Genomic DNA, 21708 nt, shown 5'->3' with positions numbered 1-21708 from the left:
TACCCTAAAGTATCTACATAGTAAAGTGCTTTAAGATATTTAGAATCACAGAATCTTAGAATTGGGCATTAAACGATTTAAATTCAACTTTACTATTTCAATGAATCATAATAATATAAGTTGCTTTTATTATACTACAATAAATACAATTTACATTCTAAATTTGCCTTTAGTCCATTCTTGAGTTATGGTAAAGACACTATGGGATACATACTTAAAAAAACAAACCTGAGATGAGCTTTAAAAAAGTAGTCACAAAAAAAAAAAAAAAAAAGTAGTCACAGACTTGTGAAGGTACCTGAACCTTCTCAGTTATGTAACTGCTGCCATCATGTGGTAATGCTGTAACACCACAACTATGGGTACAATGCTCCTTTCATTTTTTTTGTCAGACAGCTAAACAATTATTACATTTAAAAAAGGATTCTCAGTTATAATAAAATAAACATACACAGGAAAGTCAAAAAATTGCTTTAAATAACAATTAGTATTAGGTCCCTGGGGTTTTTTTTCTTCAGATATTTTGCTCAAAGTGCTAGATATCAAAAGTTTATATTGTTATGGGGCTGGGGAGATGGCTCAGAGGAGTAAGTGCTTCCCTGGTAAGCTCAAGGGCCTGAGTTCAATCCATGGTTCCAGCAAAAATTTTAAAAAAAGTTTATATTGTTATTGCATTATTTTCATAATCTGGAAAATACCTTTCTGCAAATCTAGCATGTGATTAAGCAAAGAAATGCTTAAGATCTGCTGTTAAGTGAATACATGAAAAACATGGAGTTTTTTATCAATTTAAATCATCCTTAATCATTTCAATTTCCTAATTACTTTTTTAAATGTTTTCATCTAAATGAGTTCTCTTAGCTTAAGTAAACATAAATAGTAAAGGCAGCAGCAGATTATGAAATCAAACCCAACTACCATAGAATTACTACTCTTAAAAATAAAGTGTGCCTCCCACAGTGGGAGGCGAATAAACTCTCAAATACTAGCTTCTGTACTTTTCATTTCAAAGTGACTGTCAAGGTGTACTCTAGAATATTCAATCCTTAGGGACAGAGAAAGTGACACATTCATTTTAGCACCAACTTTCAGTTCAAGGAACTACTGAATGCACGTATGTCATCACTCCTGTTTGAAAAGATTTTCCTTTATCCTTCACAATTGCTACCTTCATGTTTTATTAAGATACATTCTACTAGATTATCCAGGAAACCACTTAATTTACTATATATACTTCTTGATAAAATAGGCTGCCTGTGGACTAAAGGCTCGCTACTCAAAGAATAGTCTGGGCTAGGGATATAGCTCAGTGGCACAGCACATGTCTGGCAAGAGAAAGGTCATGAATTAAATTCCAGTACATAGATGAAAATAAAAGGAAATCAAGGAAGAGTCTGTAGATGTTAAGCTGTAACAGCACTTGCTAAAGATGCAAAGTCCTAGGTCATGATCCAGACCTACTGAAGATAAGTTTAGTTACATTTTAATAAGATTTCTAGATGACTCAAAGGTACATCAGAGATTGAAAAATACAGATTTAAAAGATCCCAGCATTGTCTAGATTTCCAAACCACCTGCTCTATTCTGAGTTTTAGCTCAAATAACTGACTTTATTAATATAACGTGTTAGTGTAAACTAATTTAGTAAAATTATTTCCAAAAGCTATCTGAAAGCAGATTATGAGTCTGGGAAGAGCCAAGAGGAAATGTTGCCTCAGAAGATGGTACAATAGTCACCTGAAGGTTTTAAGAAGAAGGAGTACAAATAGGCCACTAAAAAGTGAAGCAAAAGGCACTGAAATGACTTACTCAGTTTATAAACCCATTTACTATGCACTGTGCTATGCAGTTCAGTTTACTGACAGAACAAGATATGTAATAACCTATCTCACTACACCAGTCTAGTAATTATCATAATGAAACTCCATATAAAATGTTGAAGGGAAAAGAGAATAAATTATCTGGGGAGGTCAGAAAAAATTGTCACATATAATGTTAAAATCAAGTATTAAGAATCAACTAGGAAGAAAAAGCAAGGAATATTTCTCACAGAGAAAAAAAAAGGCATGGAATCATCAAAGAATATAACCTGGTGGAGAGAACATGTAAGACTTGAGGTGGCCAGAAAATAAGAAAACAAAATATGGAAGAAGAGGATGTTAAGGCAGTAAGGGACTAGGTTACTAAAGGCTTTGTCAGGTTAAGGATCCAAAAATTTTTCTTAATGGTGGAAGGGAAAAACAACTTGGAACTTTAAAAAGACCAGATACACATTTTAGAACGATAAACCCCCAAAAGATATAAAGGAGGAGTAGGGCAACAACATCAGTTAAAAGTCTCTCTAACAGTCCAATAACTGCGGATTTGAAGCAGAACACTATCGAAGAAAATACAGTACCAAAATATTTAAGAAAAATATCTGACAAAATCCAGTCATAAACAACAGCTAAATGAGGTAACTGACTCATCATCCTAAATATCTCAATATCCCTCTCTGCTATCAAAACCTTTATTCAAATTCCTATTACTTTCATTCCCCCATTCATTTTATCCAACCATAAATGCCAAGGAAATGTTTCTGAAACATCATTTCAATCTACAGGAGAGATCTAAACTCCTCAACATTCAAGTTCCAGTTGGACAAGGATTCAAAGTCATTTTCCATCTGTTACCACTGCTGCATTGGCCCTCCTCTCAAACTGAAATCCTGCCTGCCAGCCTCTTTCTTAGGTCCAATTGTTTTCATCAATTTTCAATACACTGCCCCAGCTCTTCAACCTTAAAGTTGGGGGTTATCTATACTTTTGATCTTGCAGTCTTGGGGTACATTTAAATTACACCTACTGATTCATCCATAATTGAAGCTGGATCAAAGAAATCAGGCTTCAGCTCTGTTCTCTCTCGTCTGTTCTTTGATGGTGGCTGAGAAAAGAAAAAGTCGACATTTGTTCTAACTATAATCAAAACAGCAACTGAAAATATTCATATTATCATTAGGTATTTACAGTGGATAAATGACTGTAACCACATAATAATCCAAATACTATATAGACAAACTAAACCATGTTTAAATGTCCAAAAATATTTATAGAAAATCATTCTGAAGCACAAAAAATCTGGGAACTTTTTTAATTTTATTTTTTAAAAGTCCCTGTTCTCAAATAACTTTCCTTTAAAGACAACAAATTAATCTAAAGAGAATCCGTATTTAATTACTTCTTTCTTTTAAAAAGAATATACCACGTCACACTAAAAATAAGAATCACAAAGCTGGGTGTGTTGGCATATATCTGTAATAATACTCAGGAGGCTGAGACAGGAAGTTGGGAGTACAAAGTGTTTAAGACCAGCCCAAATTACATACCAAGACCTTGTCAAATAAATAAATAAACAACACATGGCCTAATATATCCTGAGTCTCAGTTGTGTTTTGTGAGCTGTGCAAGCACAAATATCCTCAAATCCTCTCAACCTAACTTACAAAGTTGAATTAGGTTAACTGGCAAAATAAAAAGATGTAGGTATATTTTATATATTCTAAGGTTTACCTACATTTACAATTTTTTTTATTTATTTGTGTGTGTGTGTGTGTGTGTGTGTGTGTGTGTGTGGCCAGCTCAGCCCACCAGGGGGCGGGGCTGGCTGGCATATGGTGTTGGGGGATTGAACCGCGGTCTCTGTGCTTTGTTAAGCTTGTTCTAAGTAGGTGCTTTAGACCACTGAGCCATCTCACCAGCCCCTACATTTACAATTAATATAGAAATATGTCCATATATATATTTCACTTCTCTTTAAGTAATTTCACTTCACTATCTAGTATGAAAATTTGTCTCAATAACAGGGTGACAGCATCTTCATAATGTTATTTTGATATTGTCAAGTAAATGGAAAGTTATAAGGTGCCGTGACATTTAGCATATTCACTCAAAGTATTTTTGAAAGGCTTAATATATAACCAATATATAACCATTAAATATAATTTTGTTTTCATAATCAAATTAAGGTAAGTAACATATATTCTTTAACTGTGTTTCTAAATGACTCTCAGTGGCAAATAAGTTTTTTTTCCTTGCTTTTTGAGACATAGGTTATTGCTATATAATTCAGGCTGGCCTTGAACACACAGAGAAACCATGTCTCAGCCTTTCAAGCACGGTGACTGCAGGTGTGTGACAACACATCTGGCTTCAATAAGCAACTTTCTCATCTTAAATCAAGATCTACTACCCTCACCAACCTCATACACTTCTCAGTCCCTTCTTATATCCCCAACCCACTGGCAAGTAATTCCACATTTCTGCAGAAAATACATTTTGTAGCAAGTATTGCTCTAATACATATCCAACTTGATTTCCAAGGGACCTAAATGAAAAGTCTCACTTCAACTTTCTTACCAAGTCTATATCCATTGTGTCAAAATCCATTCCCTCATTAAGATCCTCAATCCTTCCTTCTGAGGACATCATCACATCTTCAACAATTGGCTCTTCATCATCTTCCATTAGGCTTGTACCACGCCGACTAAAGAAATACAAAACAAAGTCAAGATATGAACCAATGACATAACTATTAATATGTAGGCAGATATTATGTGGCTCTCTATATTGAAGTACAATGGAAAATGATGAAATTAAAGGTCAGGGAGAATGGTAAGACATTGATCATGTCATCAATGATGTTGAAAATCCAATGTCCTCTTGACTGAAAATGCTAATGAACTATGTTTATCCTACATTACTTTGACACATCTAGCTTGACAGTTTTGATATTCTACATTCAAGGTTTAATGAGAATTTCCCACATAGGAACATACAAGATACCTCAAATCCCTTTTGAAAGTAGGCAGGATACAAATTAACAAAGAACAAAAAAATGACATGTTCAGAACATAAGTATGTATATGATTTTTTCACTCTATATAATGGTAATTTTACCCATCCAGCAATCACTCCCTAATGTGTATTAGGCATGCATTCAATCATTCATTTACACAAGTGTGCTTGCTCTGACAAGTTTCTATTATGTCCTATGGAAGAAAAAAGAAGGAAAGAAAAAAGAAAAAAAGAGGGAGGGAAAAGAAAAGAAGGGAGAGAGAAAGAAGCAGGGGAGGGAGGAAAAGTAAAACATGGTTCCTGCCCTCATGGAGCTCACAATCTACTAGGAGAAAATAGTGATAAACAGTTAATTATGAGAAAATAATAAATATAACAGAGCTGTATTATCAGGTGCTATAAAGATACACTGAAATAAGGGATTAAATCTGTCTCAGGAAAAGAATGAGCAACCATTGTGCTCTACAAAACTAAAAACCTAGACATATGGGAGAAATAAAAATTAGGACCAAAAACTATATTACATAATCATGGGGGAAAGAAACTAAGTTCACAAATTAGCCCAAATCAGCATAAAATAACCAGCCCAGTAGTATAAATGAGTGTGACCTCTTGTTTCCCAGTCTGGTCAACACTGCCATCTTGTGTTACCCAAAGATTCTTCTCAAAAAGACTCACCAAAATTCCAATGACTATTTACTACATGTTTGTACTGTGTAGAATACTATATTGACTATACCGTATCTTTTTTTATGTATTTAGTACAGGGCCTACAGGGTCTCACTGTACAGATCAGACTAATAGTGATCCTCCTGTTTTCAGCCTCCCAAGCACTGGGATTACAGGCCTGCGCCATCACACATAGTCTCAGCCATCACACATAGTCTCAATCACAGTCTCAGCATGTCCCAGGGGCAGAGCCGGCACAGCACACCAGGGATCCAACCAGGGTCCCTGAGCTATACCTACACAGGCACTTTAATCCACTGAGCAGTATCTGGTCAGCCCTCACATTATATCTTAAAAGACAGGGAGATAACATGATATCTGATCCATGCTACCTGGACAAACATGTTGATAATGACTTTAACAATCCTTATTAATAGCTCATTTCACTGTATTTTCTGGAGAGAACTGTGAAGGAATATATATTTTGTGCATGTTACCAAAGACCATAAATCCATTCTGTATTTCATTTGGAGCACATGAAAGATATATGTGATATGAAATATAGGGGAGAAAATATAATTTTGAAGTATTTTCAATTATAGGACAGGTATCACCACAGAAAAATTATTGTAAAATGAAAGTACTTTGAAATCCTAGAGAACAGACTACTTAAAGGGATACTACAAAACCAAAAGAATCCTTGGATGGCAATTATTTAAACGAGATAAGCCCTTGTAAATGCATACTTGGGGGACATTACTTCTAATTGGGAATTATATTACAAACAAAATCATGACAAATGGTACTGAGTAATGAGATGTTCCAGAGTGGTGAATCTTTTAAAGCTTTGAATACCAATAGACCATTGCCACACATTTGCCAAAAGTTGACCCTCACTGCTCTGGAGGATCTTGGGAAATAGTGTCAACTTCCCAGGAGAGAGATATAAACCAAATGATCATTTGGCAGAATTCTAGAGTGTTTTGACTGGTGATTAACTAGAAGCTAAGTAATTACTGTAGGATCCAGCATAAAATATGTATTAAATGGAATTTAGCCAGAAAAATGGTGATAGAAACAAGTGATAATAAAGAGGATGACAATATTAGCCAAGTTAGGATACAAACCCACACATATAATAGCACTTAGTTTCTATCATAACAGAGGCTCTTAAAATCTCTACAGACATAACTGAAGTGAATTTGTATGTGCCAGCACTAGTGGCAAATTGATCATTTAAGAAAAATGAAATTCTTATTTTAAAACCAACAAAATAAAATGCAATATGAATTTTTAAAGAGGGTAACAATTACTATTTCCTAGTACTAAAATAGATACCATACTATGTTACAATGCTTTCAAACTGAAAATCTTAAAACATCACACTGTCCCTTTATATTTAACAATTGAGATATACAAAACATTATCCAAAGACTGCTTCTTCATCCTTTCTTTTACAGCCAAACTAATGAAGATTTCAGGATGATTTTTTGAATTCTCATACAGAACCCAGCAAAAGCAAAGCATTTAAAAGATAAAGTATAATTTCTTCAGTACCAAACATTTACTCATTCAATGAACTTTTTACTCATTCAATGAACTTTTACTTAGCACCTCTTATGTGCCTAGCACTAACAGGCAATGAATGGGGTCCCTGCCCTTGAGGAGCTCACAGTCTAGAGAAAAGGACAAAATCACAATTATTAATACATCATGGCAAGTGCTATAAGAAATATGAAAATAAACAGTTTTGTGGAAACATATATGATCACAACTTCACTTAAGGTGACACCTGAGCTTATTCTCTCATGATGACTTTACCCTTTACCAAGGAATGAGATATGACACTAAAATATAGGCAGGCCTATTATTTTGAAAGATCTTGCATGCCATGAGCTAAGATATGTGAACTTTATCCAGCAGGCAATTGGGAGCCATGGAAAATTTTTTAAGAGAGTTACATGTTAATATTTTATTCTACAATAGTGATTCTTATGGTAGTGTGAATAATGGAGTGGTGGGAAGGTGTGAAGGGAGGGGTTTGGTGAAAGGATAAATGGGGATTTGAAGGAAGAGAACCAGTTAGAAAGCTACTACAATAGTTCAGGTTAGAGATGAGGGCCTGAACTACTATGGTGGAAAAATTAATTAAATGTAACATATATGTATTTTTTAATTCTGTGTACCAAATTAAACAAGGATTCATACTTAAATTTTTTCCAACAGATCAACCTAAGATTGGTCCTTTGGCTATCTAGTTAATACTTAAAGTATATTTTTCTTTCTGTTGGAAAGACCAATTTTTAGTTCCTTGATTATTTCAGCTTACTCTAGAGAGTCTGCTGAAATTTTAGATAAGGCACACATTAAAATATATTAAAATGAATTAGTGAACTTCCTAGACTCAGACAATAAGGCACTCTCACTTACATGGCATGCTGAAGATTAGTTCGCAGTTTAACATAGCTCATTGCTGCTCTCTCCTGCTGTTGCCTTGCTTCCTCTTGTTGTCTTTGAGCTAACATCCATGTTACCTGCGTGCTTCAAGAAGAATTTTATTCTTCTTTTAACTTAACTGTTTTCTATGTAATTCATAAAGTTCTAATATAGAAAATGGGCAAATTTACTTACTTATAATCAAGAGGAGTTTGATGATGCTCAGTCTGCATTGGATAAACATTCATGAAGCTATCCTCAGGCCGTAATCTTTTAGGTTCTCTCATAATAGTGGAGGTAAGCTGTGGTGTCTGCATCATAACAGGGGTGTGCATTGTTTGTTCTCTGCTTAACCACATACTGTCACTACTACTGCTTTCTTCAGCTGAAAGGCAAAAATGTACAGCAATGAAATATAGCCACTAATTTTTACTAATCAGATGTTTTTTTTCATTGATACTCAGAATTTATTTTTTTTAATTTTTTTTTCTTTTAGTCCTTTAATTAATCTAGTTTCTCACACATTTGGTCCTTTTTTTCCTTCTTTTTTAAATTTTTTTTTCCATAAATTTATTGAGAAACAAATAGCAATGAGACAGTTTCAAACCAAAGTGGTAGAACAGTTTCAATAATTAACACATTGTATACATTCTTCCTAGTGGTTAATTGCTGTACAAGATGCAGACATGATATCTTTAATGACTAATCAGATGTTTAATCCTACTCTTTCAGACCAACATACATCTGGCTGCCTTTCACATTAGCATGTAAGGAACAAGGAGATACAAAGGTATGAAAGGGTCCACCTCCACCCTACAACTGCAGTTTAGTTGTGGAGAAAAATCAAACAGGGAATTACAATACAATATGATAAGTACTAGGAGAAAGGAAATTCAGGGGGAATGGGAGACATGAGATCAGAGATAGCTAACCCAAAGTAAGTCTTCACAAGAGTAGGTATCAAGTGGGCTGTGAACACAAGCAAAAAGACAAGAGTGCCATGGGAAAAAAAATCAATGATTCAATCTTATTAATCTGATTGGCTTTTGACCTACAAAAACAGCAATTTCATACAGTTCCAAATAATAGACTCCTATTCTTGGGGTCTAAAGATGGAAAGAGTTGGAAAAGACTGGATAAAAAAGCAGGAATCAATTTGTGCAAAGTCTTGTTATCTGCACTAACATGACAGAAAGTTGCTGCTGAAAGTTCTAGGGAACTTAAACAATTTGGTGAGTTACATGTTTTAATCAATGAGTAACAGTCTTACAGTCTTACAGTCTTACAGTAACAGTCTTACAGGAGTGACCTAAAAATAGGAAAATATATGAGTAAATAGGCCATATGGATAATAATTATATGGCCCATGGGAATGAGACATGGTACTAGGAATGAACACAACAGGAGAGTGGTTCCCAAACTATCACATACAGACTGTGAAGCTCTTAAGAAACTTTTAGCTGCAAGGGAACTACAAATCCATATGTACCTTAAGTACAATACTGGACTAACAATAAAGACAAAAACAAGTTTCACACCTGCAAAAGCTATTTTTATTTCCAAATGTTTATAGGCACTGCCTTGGTTAATAAAAAACAATTCACATGTGCTACTCAGTTAACAGTAATTTTTAAAAATTTGGGATATAAAACTGAAAGCCAGTGACTATAAACTTGGAGGATAATTGTTTTATTAGAAATTATGTTTACATAAATATAAGATTTAAGTAAGAGTTGTAAGGAAAATATGCTAATACACTAGTAACAGAAGGGTTAGACACAAATTTCACATTCTGTAATATAATCACTCATCCTTTTTTGAGTTCAACTATGCATAAATGTTACATAAAGCTTAATGGAAAGTTGTACTTTGATGGTCTGCTACAAATCTATAGCTACTATTGGTTCAGACAAAAGCTTTTTTTAAAGGCTTTTAAAATATAAAATTATATGCAAAAATCTTTTAATTTAGTACAATTTTATTTAAAAAATTAACCTCTTATAAGTTATTTCGTTGTATGTGATGTTAAGCTTAACTGCCTCTGTTACAGGGTAATAATACCATTAAGGTTCTCTTCCGGATGTTCAAAAAGTTTGTAGACCAAAAATTAGAGAAATAGAGGGGCCCTAGCCCTTCAAGGTCACTGAGGACTCAGGACATAACAGAACCTGTGCTGTGACATCCTATAACCCAGTGGCATCCCAAATTTTCTGATCAAAGAGATTATGAGGCCACAGGGGAAAGTGGTCAACGATGTCAAGTGTTCCTAAGGAGAATCACCTACAGAGAAAAAAATTCTCTCAGGCTTTCACAGAACAAATTGGTCAAGCAAAGGCCATAACTCATTCAGATGGCAGACAATGACAAAAGATCTACAAGGTGCTGTACATGGTTCCAGGGTAAATCCTGAGGGAATTTGACTGATCTTACCATAGAGCAAAAGTTACATTTTTAGTTATACAGACCTTGCTTTAAATTGGTCTTATCATTCCAGCAAAAAATTTAACCACAAGGTATAAAAACTAAAGCTATTATGGTTTGTGTATATGTCTCCCCCCAAAACCTCATGCAGTCTTGGGGCAGTTTCTGGAGTTTGTGATTGACTACTGTGGGTATGGATGCTACACCTGCCCTGGGGCATATAATTTGCATTTCAATGTAAGGAGGAAAGGGAAGCCAGCTGCTTGAGCTGCTGCCATTCCTCCTTTTGTGCTCTTACTCTTTGCCACAACCCTGAAAGGTTGCTCTCTGCAATGTGCCAGACTGCCTTGGAGCCAGCCGAGTATGGACTGAAACCTCCAATAACTGTGAGCTTTTAAACCTTTCCTTCGTTCAATTTGGGTGTCGGGTATTTGTCCCAGTAATGAGAGAAGAGTAACTAAGCCAGAATTTGGTACCAGAGAAATGGGATTGTTGCTGTGGCTAAACCTGACCATGTGGATTTCAAGCTTTTAGGAATGGCTTTATGGGAAGAGATAGGAAAGGTTTCAAGAGGTCACCCACTTGCGAAGAGCTGAAACAGCTTCGGCTCTTCTGTAGGGGAAGTTCTGGTCAGAGCTCAGAAGGCTGACAGAAAGCCAGCCTGTAAAGACCAGGCTGGGGAGGTTTCCGCTGAGAAGAAGGACTGCATTGGTTGTTGGACCCCAGATCATTTGTGTTTTGACTTGACAGAAAAGTTGTCTGCATTTTGCTCATGTCCACAGACTTTGCCTGAGAGTGAATTTAAGCATGGCGGATTGATTAATCTTTCAAAAGATATTTCAAAGCAGCCAAATACTGGGGCAGTGGCATGGTTGTTACTGGGGGCTTTTAGCCAGGTTTAGGTTGAGAATAAAGAGCAAGGCGCCCAACAGGATGGTTCAGAATGTTGTGAGTTTGGCCAGAAAGAAAATGCCAAGAAAGGTGTGGACTGCAAAGATGGAGCTAAGAGGATCTCCACTGGGGAGAAAAAACAAGAGAAAGGATGGCCTGAGGGCATCACTCAAGACCGCAGGTCTCCAAGCTTTGCAGCCACAGAACTGCAAAGGTCAGGGACTTTGCCTTGAGGGAAAAGCCACAGAGCCCCCTTGTTCCAGAATGGCTGCGACAGCCACACCAGGTTGGAAAATAGCAATGGCATGGAGAATATATTCCTCTAAACCAGGGTCAGAGTGCTCAGCCATCCAGGCACTCGACCCCTACAGCCAAGAGAGAGGAAAGCCTGGCTACTGCTCCAGCTGGCAGCAGACCTTGGCGTCCTCCATGTGGCACTGGTTTTAGGCGCCTGTAGAATGCAAGAGCTCTGAGTTAACGTTTCCACCTAGATTTCAGAAGAAAGCCTGGGAGGTCAGGCAGTGTGCCCCTGAAAGGGCAATGTGTAAAGCTATGTGTGAGAAGTCTATTCAGTGGAAATCCCAAAAGTTTGGAAGAGCCAGGAACATGGATCATCTAAGGGAAACTGTAAGGAGGGGGCAAAGCTAGACTAAGAAAAGATGCCATGGGAGCTACTACCACAAGTGCCGTAGGGGTGGAGCCATGTAAGGCCTTTGGAGATCACAGCTCATCACAGATTGTTTCAGATGTCCCACAAGGAACTGCAGGACTTAATGTCTGCCCCGCTGGATTTTGGACTTGTGTTAGTCCCAATGCTTGGTATCCTGCTGTGTGTACTTTTTGGAATGGTAATATTTATCTTGTGCCTTTGAATGTTGCAAGTGTTTAAGTTTTCTTTTGTACAAGGGCTCACAGTTGAGAGTTTGCTTTGGATCTTGCAGGAGACTTGGGAATTGGACAACTCTTCAGCAATGCTGAAACTGTTGGGACTTTGGCAACTCTTAGAGATGGACTAGAATGTCTTTTTCATAAAGGGATAATAAGTATGAGTCTTTGGGGATCCAGGGGCAGAATGTTATGGTTTGTGTCTAGGTCTCCCCTAAAGCCTCATGCAGTCTTGAGGCAGCTTCTGAAGTTTGTGATTATTGTGGGTGTGGATGCTGCATCTGCAGATAATCTGCATTTCAATGTAAGGAGGAAAGAGAAGCTAACTGCTTGGGCTGTTGCTATTCCTCCTTTTGTGCTCTTACTCTTTGCCACCACCCTGAAAGGTTGCTCTCTGCCATGTGCCAGGCTGTCTTGGAGCCAGCTGAGTATGGACTGAAACCTCCAGTAACTGAGCTAAATAAATAAACCTTTCCTTCCTTCATTTGAGTGTCAGGTATTTGTCCCAGCAATGACAGAAGAGTAACCAACACACTATATTAATATGCTGAGCTGTAAAAGGCTCAATTCAACAACTTCCCCAACAACTGCCAGTTGTGCTGGTAACTCACTACTATTACGGACTATTGGACTATATTGGATTATTTTCCTAAATTCCAGTAGCTACAATATTTGGGCTGGCATCAAATATGAAAAGACCCTTTAAAGACTTCTCCAAATGCAGTTTCTCTCACAGCAATGGAACAATCATCTCTGACAAAAGAAAACAGGAATATAAAGAACCGTTTTATTGTGGAAAAAAAAATATATGTATATACATGATAAAAAAAGACATGATATACAGCTACTTTCTCTTAGTTCAATGAGAAGAAAGGTTTGTACTAATAAGGTTTAGAAAAGATTTCATGTCTATATCTTGTCCTCTGAATAACTACTACAAAGCCAACAACATGCAATGTATTTTTATACATATATATATATATATATATATATATTTTTTTTTTTTTTGGGAACCGGGGATTGAACTCAGGCCCTTGCGCTTGCCAAGGAAGCGCTTATTCCACTGAGCCATCTCACCGGCCCCGCAATGTATTAATTATTGTAACTGTCCTACTAACCTGTTTTGAAACTGTTTCACTGATATTTTACCTTTTATTTCCTCATTAAAAGGAATAAAAAAATTTTAAAAAATAAGTTATTTGGTTGTTGGAGAGAACACATTTCCCAACAACTAACTGTACTGCCAGGACAATATAACCAACCAAGTAAACTGCAGGCAAAAGGTTCCAAATGAACAAGATATAACAAAACTATAAAATAATCAAATTTTTCAACACTATATTCCTGATGATGAAAGATAGCTGAAAAATTATGTGGCAATTTAAAATTATCCTCAAATTCTCTGTCCTAGCAATAAGAAAGGGAAGATTACATATCTGCCCCTAGAATCTGATTGCTTGGCCAACAGATCATAGCAGAAGTAATACTATATAAGTTTCTAACATACTTTAAACTGGCAGCATCCATCTCCTTTCTCTTGGAGCACATAACATATGGATGGACTGGTCATGTGAAGGTACCCTGTCACACTGTTCAGCTGATGTCATGTATGTAACTAGAAATGACTCCATGATTTGACCCACCAGCCTTTTGAGTCTTCCTAAGACATCATACATTATGATCCTTGCTATGATCTTAAGAATTGAGGTAGTTTGTTATATAACAGTAACTACAACAAATTTTAACAATTATTCTAACTTATTTAAGAGTTCTTGAGAAAAGGGAAAAAAAATCCTCAGAATCAGTATTGAACAAACCTAGGAGTCTAAGACTTCAAAGTATCAAAATGAGATATCAAAAATGGTAGCACTTAGAATGTCTGTCAGATTGTTTACAATTAATGACCTCTTCACATAAAATCAGGGTTGCAAAGTCTCTGAATCTGTTGTTCCACGTAAAATCAGGTGCTGCAATCTTGTAGTTTAGCAGTAACTAGCTCACTAATACTAACTCCATATCCTTTTGCAATTTAGTATAGCACTACACTTAAAAGCAAGTGTTCTAGATTAAGAAATCCTGGTTCTCCTATTTAATACCCGTGTGACTTTAAGAGTCACTTAATTGCTCTGTGCTAGCTTTTCATTTGAAAAAGAGGGTGTACCTAACGAGTCATTCATCTGAATCTATATATGTAAAATGCTTAAAGTAGCAAACTTACATATTACATACACAATGATTAAGTTAATATAGACCATATAACAAAGGAAAAATAATGTCAATCTCTATCCAGCTGGTAAGCACTCAAAACAAACATAAAGAAAATATACTATATATATATCCTTACTTAGTGAAAGCTGCATGCCCTCAACCACTTTCCGTTTTCCTGTAGATGGTTTTGATTTTTTACTCCGTACAGTTGACCCTCGACTGCTGATTCCACTAATGACTGACATGGTGTCATCATCACCACCAGCTAGCAAAGAATTTCTGTAAGACATCAGTGGAAGCCACACATCTTCTCTTCGGAGTGACATCTGAAAGGTCATGAACTTTTCCAAGTAAACATACCTTAAAAAGAAGTACAAACTGTTAACTTTAACACATAAAACTGCCAGTCCTATCGACCCTTGGCTGTGGGAGCATGTATATTTTACTTCAACACTTAATCTCAGACCTTGAAGGACAATGAACAGCAATCTTTTTTTTCTATCAAGCTTCTTGCAATGTATAGACATCCCAGCTTAACATTTGTTAAGTATCTGCTATGTCCCTTGCACAGAGGAGAGACAAAGATAAATTATATATAGTCCCGAGGGAGACTGAGGCAGGAGGATTGTTCCAAGTTCCAGACTAGCCTGGGCTACAAAGTGCTCAAAGCCAGCTGAACTCTGTAGCAAGATCCTGCCTCAAAAAGATATAAAATAAAATTAAAAAGATAAATCATATCCCTATGTAAAAAGTTTCAGCCTGATGGAAACTGTAAATCTACTTTGAGATCCAAGTAACATAAGGATCCTATGTAATTTTTCAATCAAAATTCTACTAAGATTCATATGAGTACTATGTGCTAAGCATTTTCCTCCTAGTTGCTTAACTGTTCTTACAATTCTATAAGGGAACTACTTTCAATATTTCACAGATAACAAAATTTTTTTTTTAGAAATAATGTACTCACATTCATAAAAATGAATGGGTAACATAACTGCAATTCAGAACCCAGGCTAAATGTCTGTTAGCATTATAATGCCCAATTTCAATCAATTATTTATCAGCATAGGAAACATTAATTAGTTGAATAGTCTCTCCTGTGTAGACTATGGACTGACTACCAGTTTGGGAACTCTTTGCAGTGCATGACAATGTAAGAGTTTGAATTAATGCATATTCACTGGAAGGAGATCTATAGCTTTGCAGTTACCAGCTACCTTAATGTAACAGTTCAGCAAATCAGCCTTCACCACAGCTGTTCCCATTCCTCCTTATCTCTGTGGAAGAGGTCCCACTAACCTGAAATTAGTATTTATTGTTCTAAGGAATGTTTTAGGTACTTTAACCTATAAATAGTTGTCTATAAACATCACAGGACAGCTTTGTACTCTCCAATTTGCACTCAACATTATGTTTTTGGAAATTTATTTTGAATGTTGTATGACAGATCATTTACTCAATTTATTGACTGATTTAATTGGTAGATATTTAGTTTTGTTTGACGTTCTTCCCTATTCAAATAATACAAAGGTAAATATTCTTTCGGTTTTTTTCCCTTTTGGTACTGGGGATAGAACTCAGGACTTTGTGCTTGCCAGGCAGGTGCTTACGCAGCTAACCTATCTCCTTGGCCCTCAACATTCTTTTAAATGTTCCCTTATAGAAGCATTGAAGTTTTTGTAGGGTATGTACACAAGAATATAATCAGTGTATCACAAGCATGAGGTAGAATGAAACCTAATCTTTACTAGGTACTGCCAAATAGTCCCACAAAGTAGTTTTGTATCATGTTACATAGTTATAATCAATATATATATAGCACACTATCAGACATTGTGACTTAGGTAATCTATTATAAGGAAATATTTCATTGTTTAATTTGCATTTATTTAATACAGTTTATGCAATATTTGAAGAAACATAGTCTTGCTACATGGCCAAGACTAGCTCCAAACTGCTGGGATCAAGCTATCTTCTTGGTATAGTCCCCCAAATAGCTAAGATGACAGCCACACACCACTGCACCAAACCCACACAATTTTAATTGTTATAAAATTATAGATAATAAAGTGCACAGAAATTAAGAGTACAGCTTAATCACTTTCACAAATAAATATGCCCATGGAACCTGCACATTTATTAAGACATAGTACATTCATATGTCCCTAGAAAGATTTTTTCCAGTTCAATAAATCCATCTCTAAAAGCAACCAATATTATGATTTCTATTATCATAGGCAATTTTGTCTATTGCACAATTTTCACACACACACACACGAACCTATCATCTTTATTTTTTAAGATTCACTCTTTAAAAGCAAAATAATGGCGATTTTAAGAGAACACTGTGCTATTTTTAAAATCTTCTGGTCTTTTACATCTCAAAGCCAAGGAAAAGGTGGAAAGATTTGGGGAATTTTAATTCATTCTGTAGTTCATCAATCACAATTTTAGGAGACTTAAAGGAGAGAAGTTCCCTGTTCATATGAGTTTGTTGAGAGAACAGAACAGTAATTAAAGTAAAAAGATAAAATAGGGACTTCTACTTTGCATGTAGTCACAGCTCAAAACAGACTAAAACTAAACTAGGATGTTCTTAATGGATTCTGAATATTATTATCTTTTAAACATTCCCTCATTAGCTAGGCTCTCAGAAGAAGGCATATAAGAACACAAAGTATTCAAATCACAACTCAAGATCTACAATTGCTGGGAGAACTCATATCATTAAAATGGAGTACTATATATAGAATAGTAATAATCCTTAAATGATAAAATTGCTTCAGCATAAAGTTTTTGTAGACTGATATGATCCTAAAACGCATGTATAAAAAAGACAGAAATCAAGCGCAGTAACTACACATAAGGTCCTGGGTTCAACTGCCACACCAAAAAATAAAGAGAATCTTAAAATGAAATTAAGTGGGACATTTCTATCAAATATACATACACTGTTCTTTTGTCTTGTCGAAGCAGTTTAGAAGAAAATTCACTCAGAATATCAAGAAATGCCAAATTTAAAGGTGGATGGCTCTCCCCTTGTGGATTAGGTTCTTTAAAAGCAAATTCTATGCCATCTCTGCAAAGAAACAAGTTGAAATAAATATTTCAGAATATAATAAAAATTTAAGAAACTTAGAAAACAAATTTTAATCATGTTCTTTCTACTAAGAGATTTCTTTTGACATGCACAAGAATAGAAGTAAAATAATGACTATTTGTAATGACTTATTTAAAAAGTTTTAGATTTCAAATACATTTATATCATAACAAATACTGTTATTAACTAAGGCAACCCAACACTACTCTATCAAAAATATAACTGGGGAAAAACAATCCAGACAGAACTGGAAAAGAAAGCAGGCCATCACAGAAAGAAAATCTTGTGTTACTTCTCAAACTAATTAGTAAAGTGTGATCCTCAAATATTATCTAAAATTACAACCTATATATTAAAAGGCACAAAAGTGAATTCCAGAGTTTTAAAATAAGGAAAAGGAGAGAATAAATTAAATATTGGGAACTGATGGGTAAAACAAACAAGAACATGAAAGATATTCAAGAATTTTTAAACTGAATTATTGCAGGGCAGTCCAGACAGCTCAGCAGACTAAGCAGCAGCTTAGCGTAGTAGCACAGGGACTTGGGTTTCATCCCCACCACCACATGCTGTGCCGGCCTTGCGCCACCGCACACTGAGCCAGCCACTGAGACCCAGCTTGAGGGCACACACCTGTAATCCCAGCATTAGGGAGGCTGAAAACAGGAGGATCCCTATGACTCCGAGCTGCGTAGTGAGACCCTGTACCAAATACATTTTAAAAAAAAAAAACTATATGCATAAAACAGATTTCAGTAAGTTCAAGTCTCTTTGTTTTTCAAAAAAAAAAGTTATTTAATCCATTCAAGGGATAAAGACATTTAATATATAAATATTTGTTCTGTTGAAAATCTAAAATGTATTCAATACTACAAAAATTCAATTGATCACAACACATCCAATATAAAAAGACTTTCAACTTTGATTAAGGGAAGACAATATACAAACAAAAAGGTTGATAAAAACAAGAAAAAGTAGTACTATAAAATAGAATGAACAAGGGCCGGCCAGATAGCTCAGCGGATTGAAGTGCCTGCTTAGACAGAGGCAGGGACAGGGGTTCCATCCCTGGCACACCCAGCTGGCCCTGCCCTGGGGCACGTTGAGAGGCCACTCAGACTGGGTGTGGTGGTGCAACTGCCTGTAATCCCAGCGCTTGGAAGGCTGAAAACAGGAGGATAACTACGAATCTAATCTGTGTAGTAAGACCCTACAGACTCTGTACTAAATACATAAAATAGAATGCACAAAGGTATCAAACATCAAGGATTTCTCTATCCAGCAATGAGATTGACAAAAAAAAAAAGAGATTTGTAATCCCTGATGAATACTTTACTTCTCATAATGTGTACATTTTGTATGGTTTTAAATTAATACAAGATTTTCTTATAAAGGGAGTTTCAGTCTCTACTAATTTATTATGGTAATGGTAACTGAGACAACAGTATAACTGGTTATTAAATTGAAAAAGATATATAGATTTATATAATAAAACAAATTTAATTTAGCCATTAAAAATGAAAAGAATAAATATAAAAAATTCAAAAGTATTTGGAGATTACTTGTGTAGCATAGCAATGGCTTCTCTTGTTTTCAACTGATCAAGTCCAAAAGTTAAAGCAAAACGTCGAGCAAGTTCTTTTATGCCGCTAAATGTTGAAGATGATCTATCAAAATTATAGCCATTCTCCTGTATCATTTCATTAAAAAGCTGTTTGGACAGAAAGAAATCATGTTAAAGGAGCTTTTTTAATATCCAGATTCATACTTTTAAAATATAGCTATATTCTGCTTAAAATATAGGTGTTCTGTTAATGGATAGTTTTTTTTTATTCCAAGACATGCATTTTTTAAAATGTGAAGCAAATGGACAAATGACAAAAATTAGCACTTCGTATATATTTAAGCCAGAGGTCAATATTGATTTTGGAAACTTCAGATTTTGCAGAATGCTACTCTGCTGGGGTTAATTGTGTATTCTGCCAAGCATATAAAAATATAAAGAAAAAGGAAACACCCTGAATTACTAAGCAACTATGACCTCATATTTACTTTTTTATGACAGTGCTGATGATCAAACCAGGGCAGCCCACATTATAAGCTATTTACAATTAAGGAATGAGTTTTCACATCAAGAACTTTCATCACAAAACAAAGAACTAAAAATTTTCATCATAAAGTAGCAAAAAGCAGATGTCATTTGACCAAACAATTCAAATAAAATTTTATCCATAATAAATAATATTTATGTGCACTACTATGCAAAGAAGTTTTTGGTGCCAGGTAGAATGGAAAAATTATTAACATCTGAATTAAAAAACAAAGAGATGTTGACTAAATTATGCCTTGCCGAAAAAATAAAATGATAGTTATTAAAAATGCTGAAGGCTAAAGTGGGTATGGTAATAATCCCAGCTACTTGAGAGACTTATGCAGGAAAACCACAAGTTCTAGGCCAGCATGGGCAATTCAGGGACAATCTTATCTCAAATTTTTGAAAAGGCCTGCAGATAAAACTCAGTGGTAGTGCAGCTGCCTAGTATGCACAAACTTCACATTCCATTCCAGGAACACAATAACAAACAGAATTCTGAAAACTTCTTGGTATATATTCAAAGATAATTAAATTAGTATGTGAAAGGGATAACTGCACTCATAATTTTTCATTGTAGCATCAGTCACAAAAGCCAAAATACACAAACAGGGTGTGTGTCCCTTAATGGATGAATAAAGAACATACTGTGTCATGAATATACACAGAAAGAGATGGAAATTCTTTAAAATTTCAAAACATGGAAATTAAGTCATATGTAAAAGCAACTATGAACCTAGAGGATACTACATTACAAGAAATAAGGCACACATAAAGAGAAGTACCATTTTATACATCAAATGGAACTTCTAAAATTCAAATGTGTAGCAGAGTAGAATAATGGTTGTCAGGATATACGGCAGTGAGGCAGAAGGAATGAGATGTTGGTCTGAGAGTACAAAGTTTCAGTATAGACAGATGAGTAAGTTCTGGGGATCAACTGTACAGCATTGTGAGTATAGGTAAGAATAAGGTATTGCAGGACTTGGGGTATGACTTAGTAGTACAGCACTTGCCTAGCATGTACAAGGCCCTGAGCTCAATCCATAGGACCACAAAAGAAAAAACAATAAAGTATAATTTGTTATACACTTGAAATTTGCCAAACTTAAATGTCCCTAGGCAAAAAATGATGGAAAATAACATTAAATTTAATAATTTTATGATGTGTGCATACATCAAAACTTCAGGAAGCATGTACATAAATATATACATTTTCTGTCATCTATACCTTAATAAGGCTGGGGAAGAAATAAATTTCTTACATCTGTCCAAATATTGTATTTGTAAAACTTTCTAGTAGCAAACAGCTATTATTTTTTAGCAAAGGAAAAGTTAATATGTACTTTTTTAAATCCTTCAAAGTTTTATTCATTTTAACAAAGATTATGCAGACTGCAAATGAAATTTAGAACTTTCATGCTAGTATTTCTAGGAAGAAAGAAAGTTCATCAAGGAGAATTGGGTTGGAATATGTTTTGCATGCAAATTTTGTCTCTGAAGACAAAAGTATGTGAAGCAAGTAATTTTCCCTAATTAAGCCTGCATTACCGCTGTCAAAATAAAAAAGACTGTTGTGCTTTGGCTATAAAACTCCTATAAGCTCCTTTAAAGTCTGAAAGTATATGAAGAAAACACTAAAATTCACTCGATATTGACCCAACTTAACAACTGCTAACACTTCCGTATTTTTTTACAGATACATACAATTTTATAAAGATATTATCCATTACATTCTTTTTATTCTCAAATGATATATTAAAGATTTTATACATTAATACATCTTACACTAATTTTAAGTGCTACATAATAAGTCATGGGAGGAATGTATTATATATTGATCTAATATCCTACAGGTAGATTTGTAACTTCTATCATAAACAATGTTGAAAAGTACAATCTTGAACAGCATTTTTTACAAATTTGTCATACCACTTTTGAATAATTTTTAAAAATAAAATTCCTGTCTCAAATGTCATGCATGTTATAAATTTTTACATGTATTGGCAATCTACCTACCATACCTATTTCTATAGCTTAGAGAGCTACCATTTTTGTAAATCTTGACAGTCAGAAAAGCAAAACATGGACTGCGGGAAATAGCTCAATGGCATAAGTGCCTGTCTGGAAAGCACAACGTCCTGAGTTCAATTCCCAATACCAAAAAAAAAAAA

General features: G+C 35.1%; 1 protein-coding gene across 7 annotated transcripts in view; it reads right to left on the bottom strand.

Moving 5' to 3' along the window:
* The window catches only part of Stag2 (stromal antigen 2), a 155879-nt gene that overhangs the window by 3673 nt on the left and 130498 nt on the right, over positions 1 to 21708 (bottom strand). For 5 of the 7 annotated variants that reach the window (XM_023706328.1, XM_023706326.1, XM_023706329.1 and 2 more), the window contains exons 27-33: positions 19005 to 19153; positions 17293 to 17421; positions 14479 to 14702; positions 8133 to 8322; positions 7932 to 8042; positions 4395 to 4521; positions 2845 to 2922 (exon numbers count right to left, since the gene is read on the bottom strand). In XM_023706328.1, coding sequence (XP_023562096.1) covers positions 2845 to 2922; positions 4395 to 4521; positions 7932 to 8042; positions 8133 to 8322; positions 14479 to 14702; positions 17293 to 17421; positions 19005 to 19153 — 1008 coding nt within the window. The remainder of the gene's footprint in view (positions 1 to 2844; positions 2923 to 4394; positions 4522 to 7931; positions 8043 to 8132; positions 8323 to 14478; positions 14703 to 17292; positions 17422 to 19004; positions 19154 to 21708) is intronic. The other 2 variants (XM_004646069.2, XM_004646068.3) reach the window with 1 other exon arrangement.

The sequence above is a fragment of the Octodon degus genome, unplaced genomic scaffold (assembly GCF_000260255.1).
Source record: "Octodon degus isolate 3935 unplaced genomic scaffold, OctDeg1.0 scaffold00251, whole genome shotgun sequence".
Taxonomy (NCBI): domain Eukaryota; kingdom Metazoa; phylum Chordata; class Mammalia; order Rodentia; family Octodontidae; genus Octodon; species Octodon degus.
The sequence above is the reverse complement of the archived record's forward strand: the minus strand, read 5'-3'. Positions and strand labels throughout refer to the sequence as shown.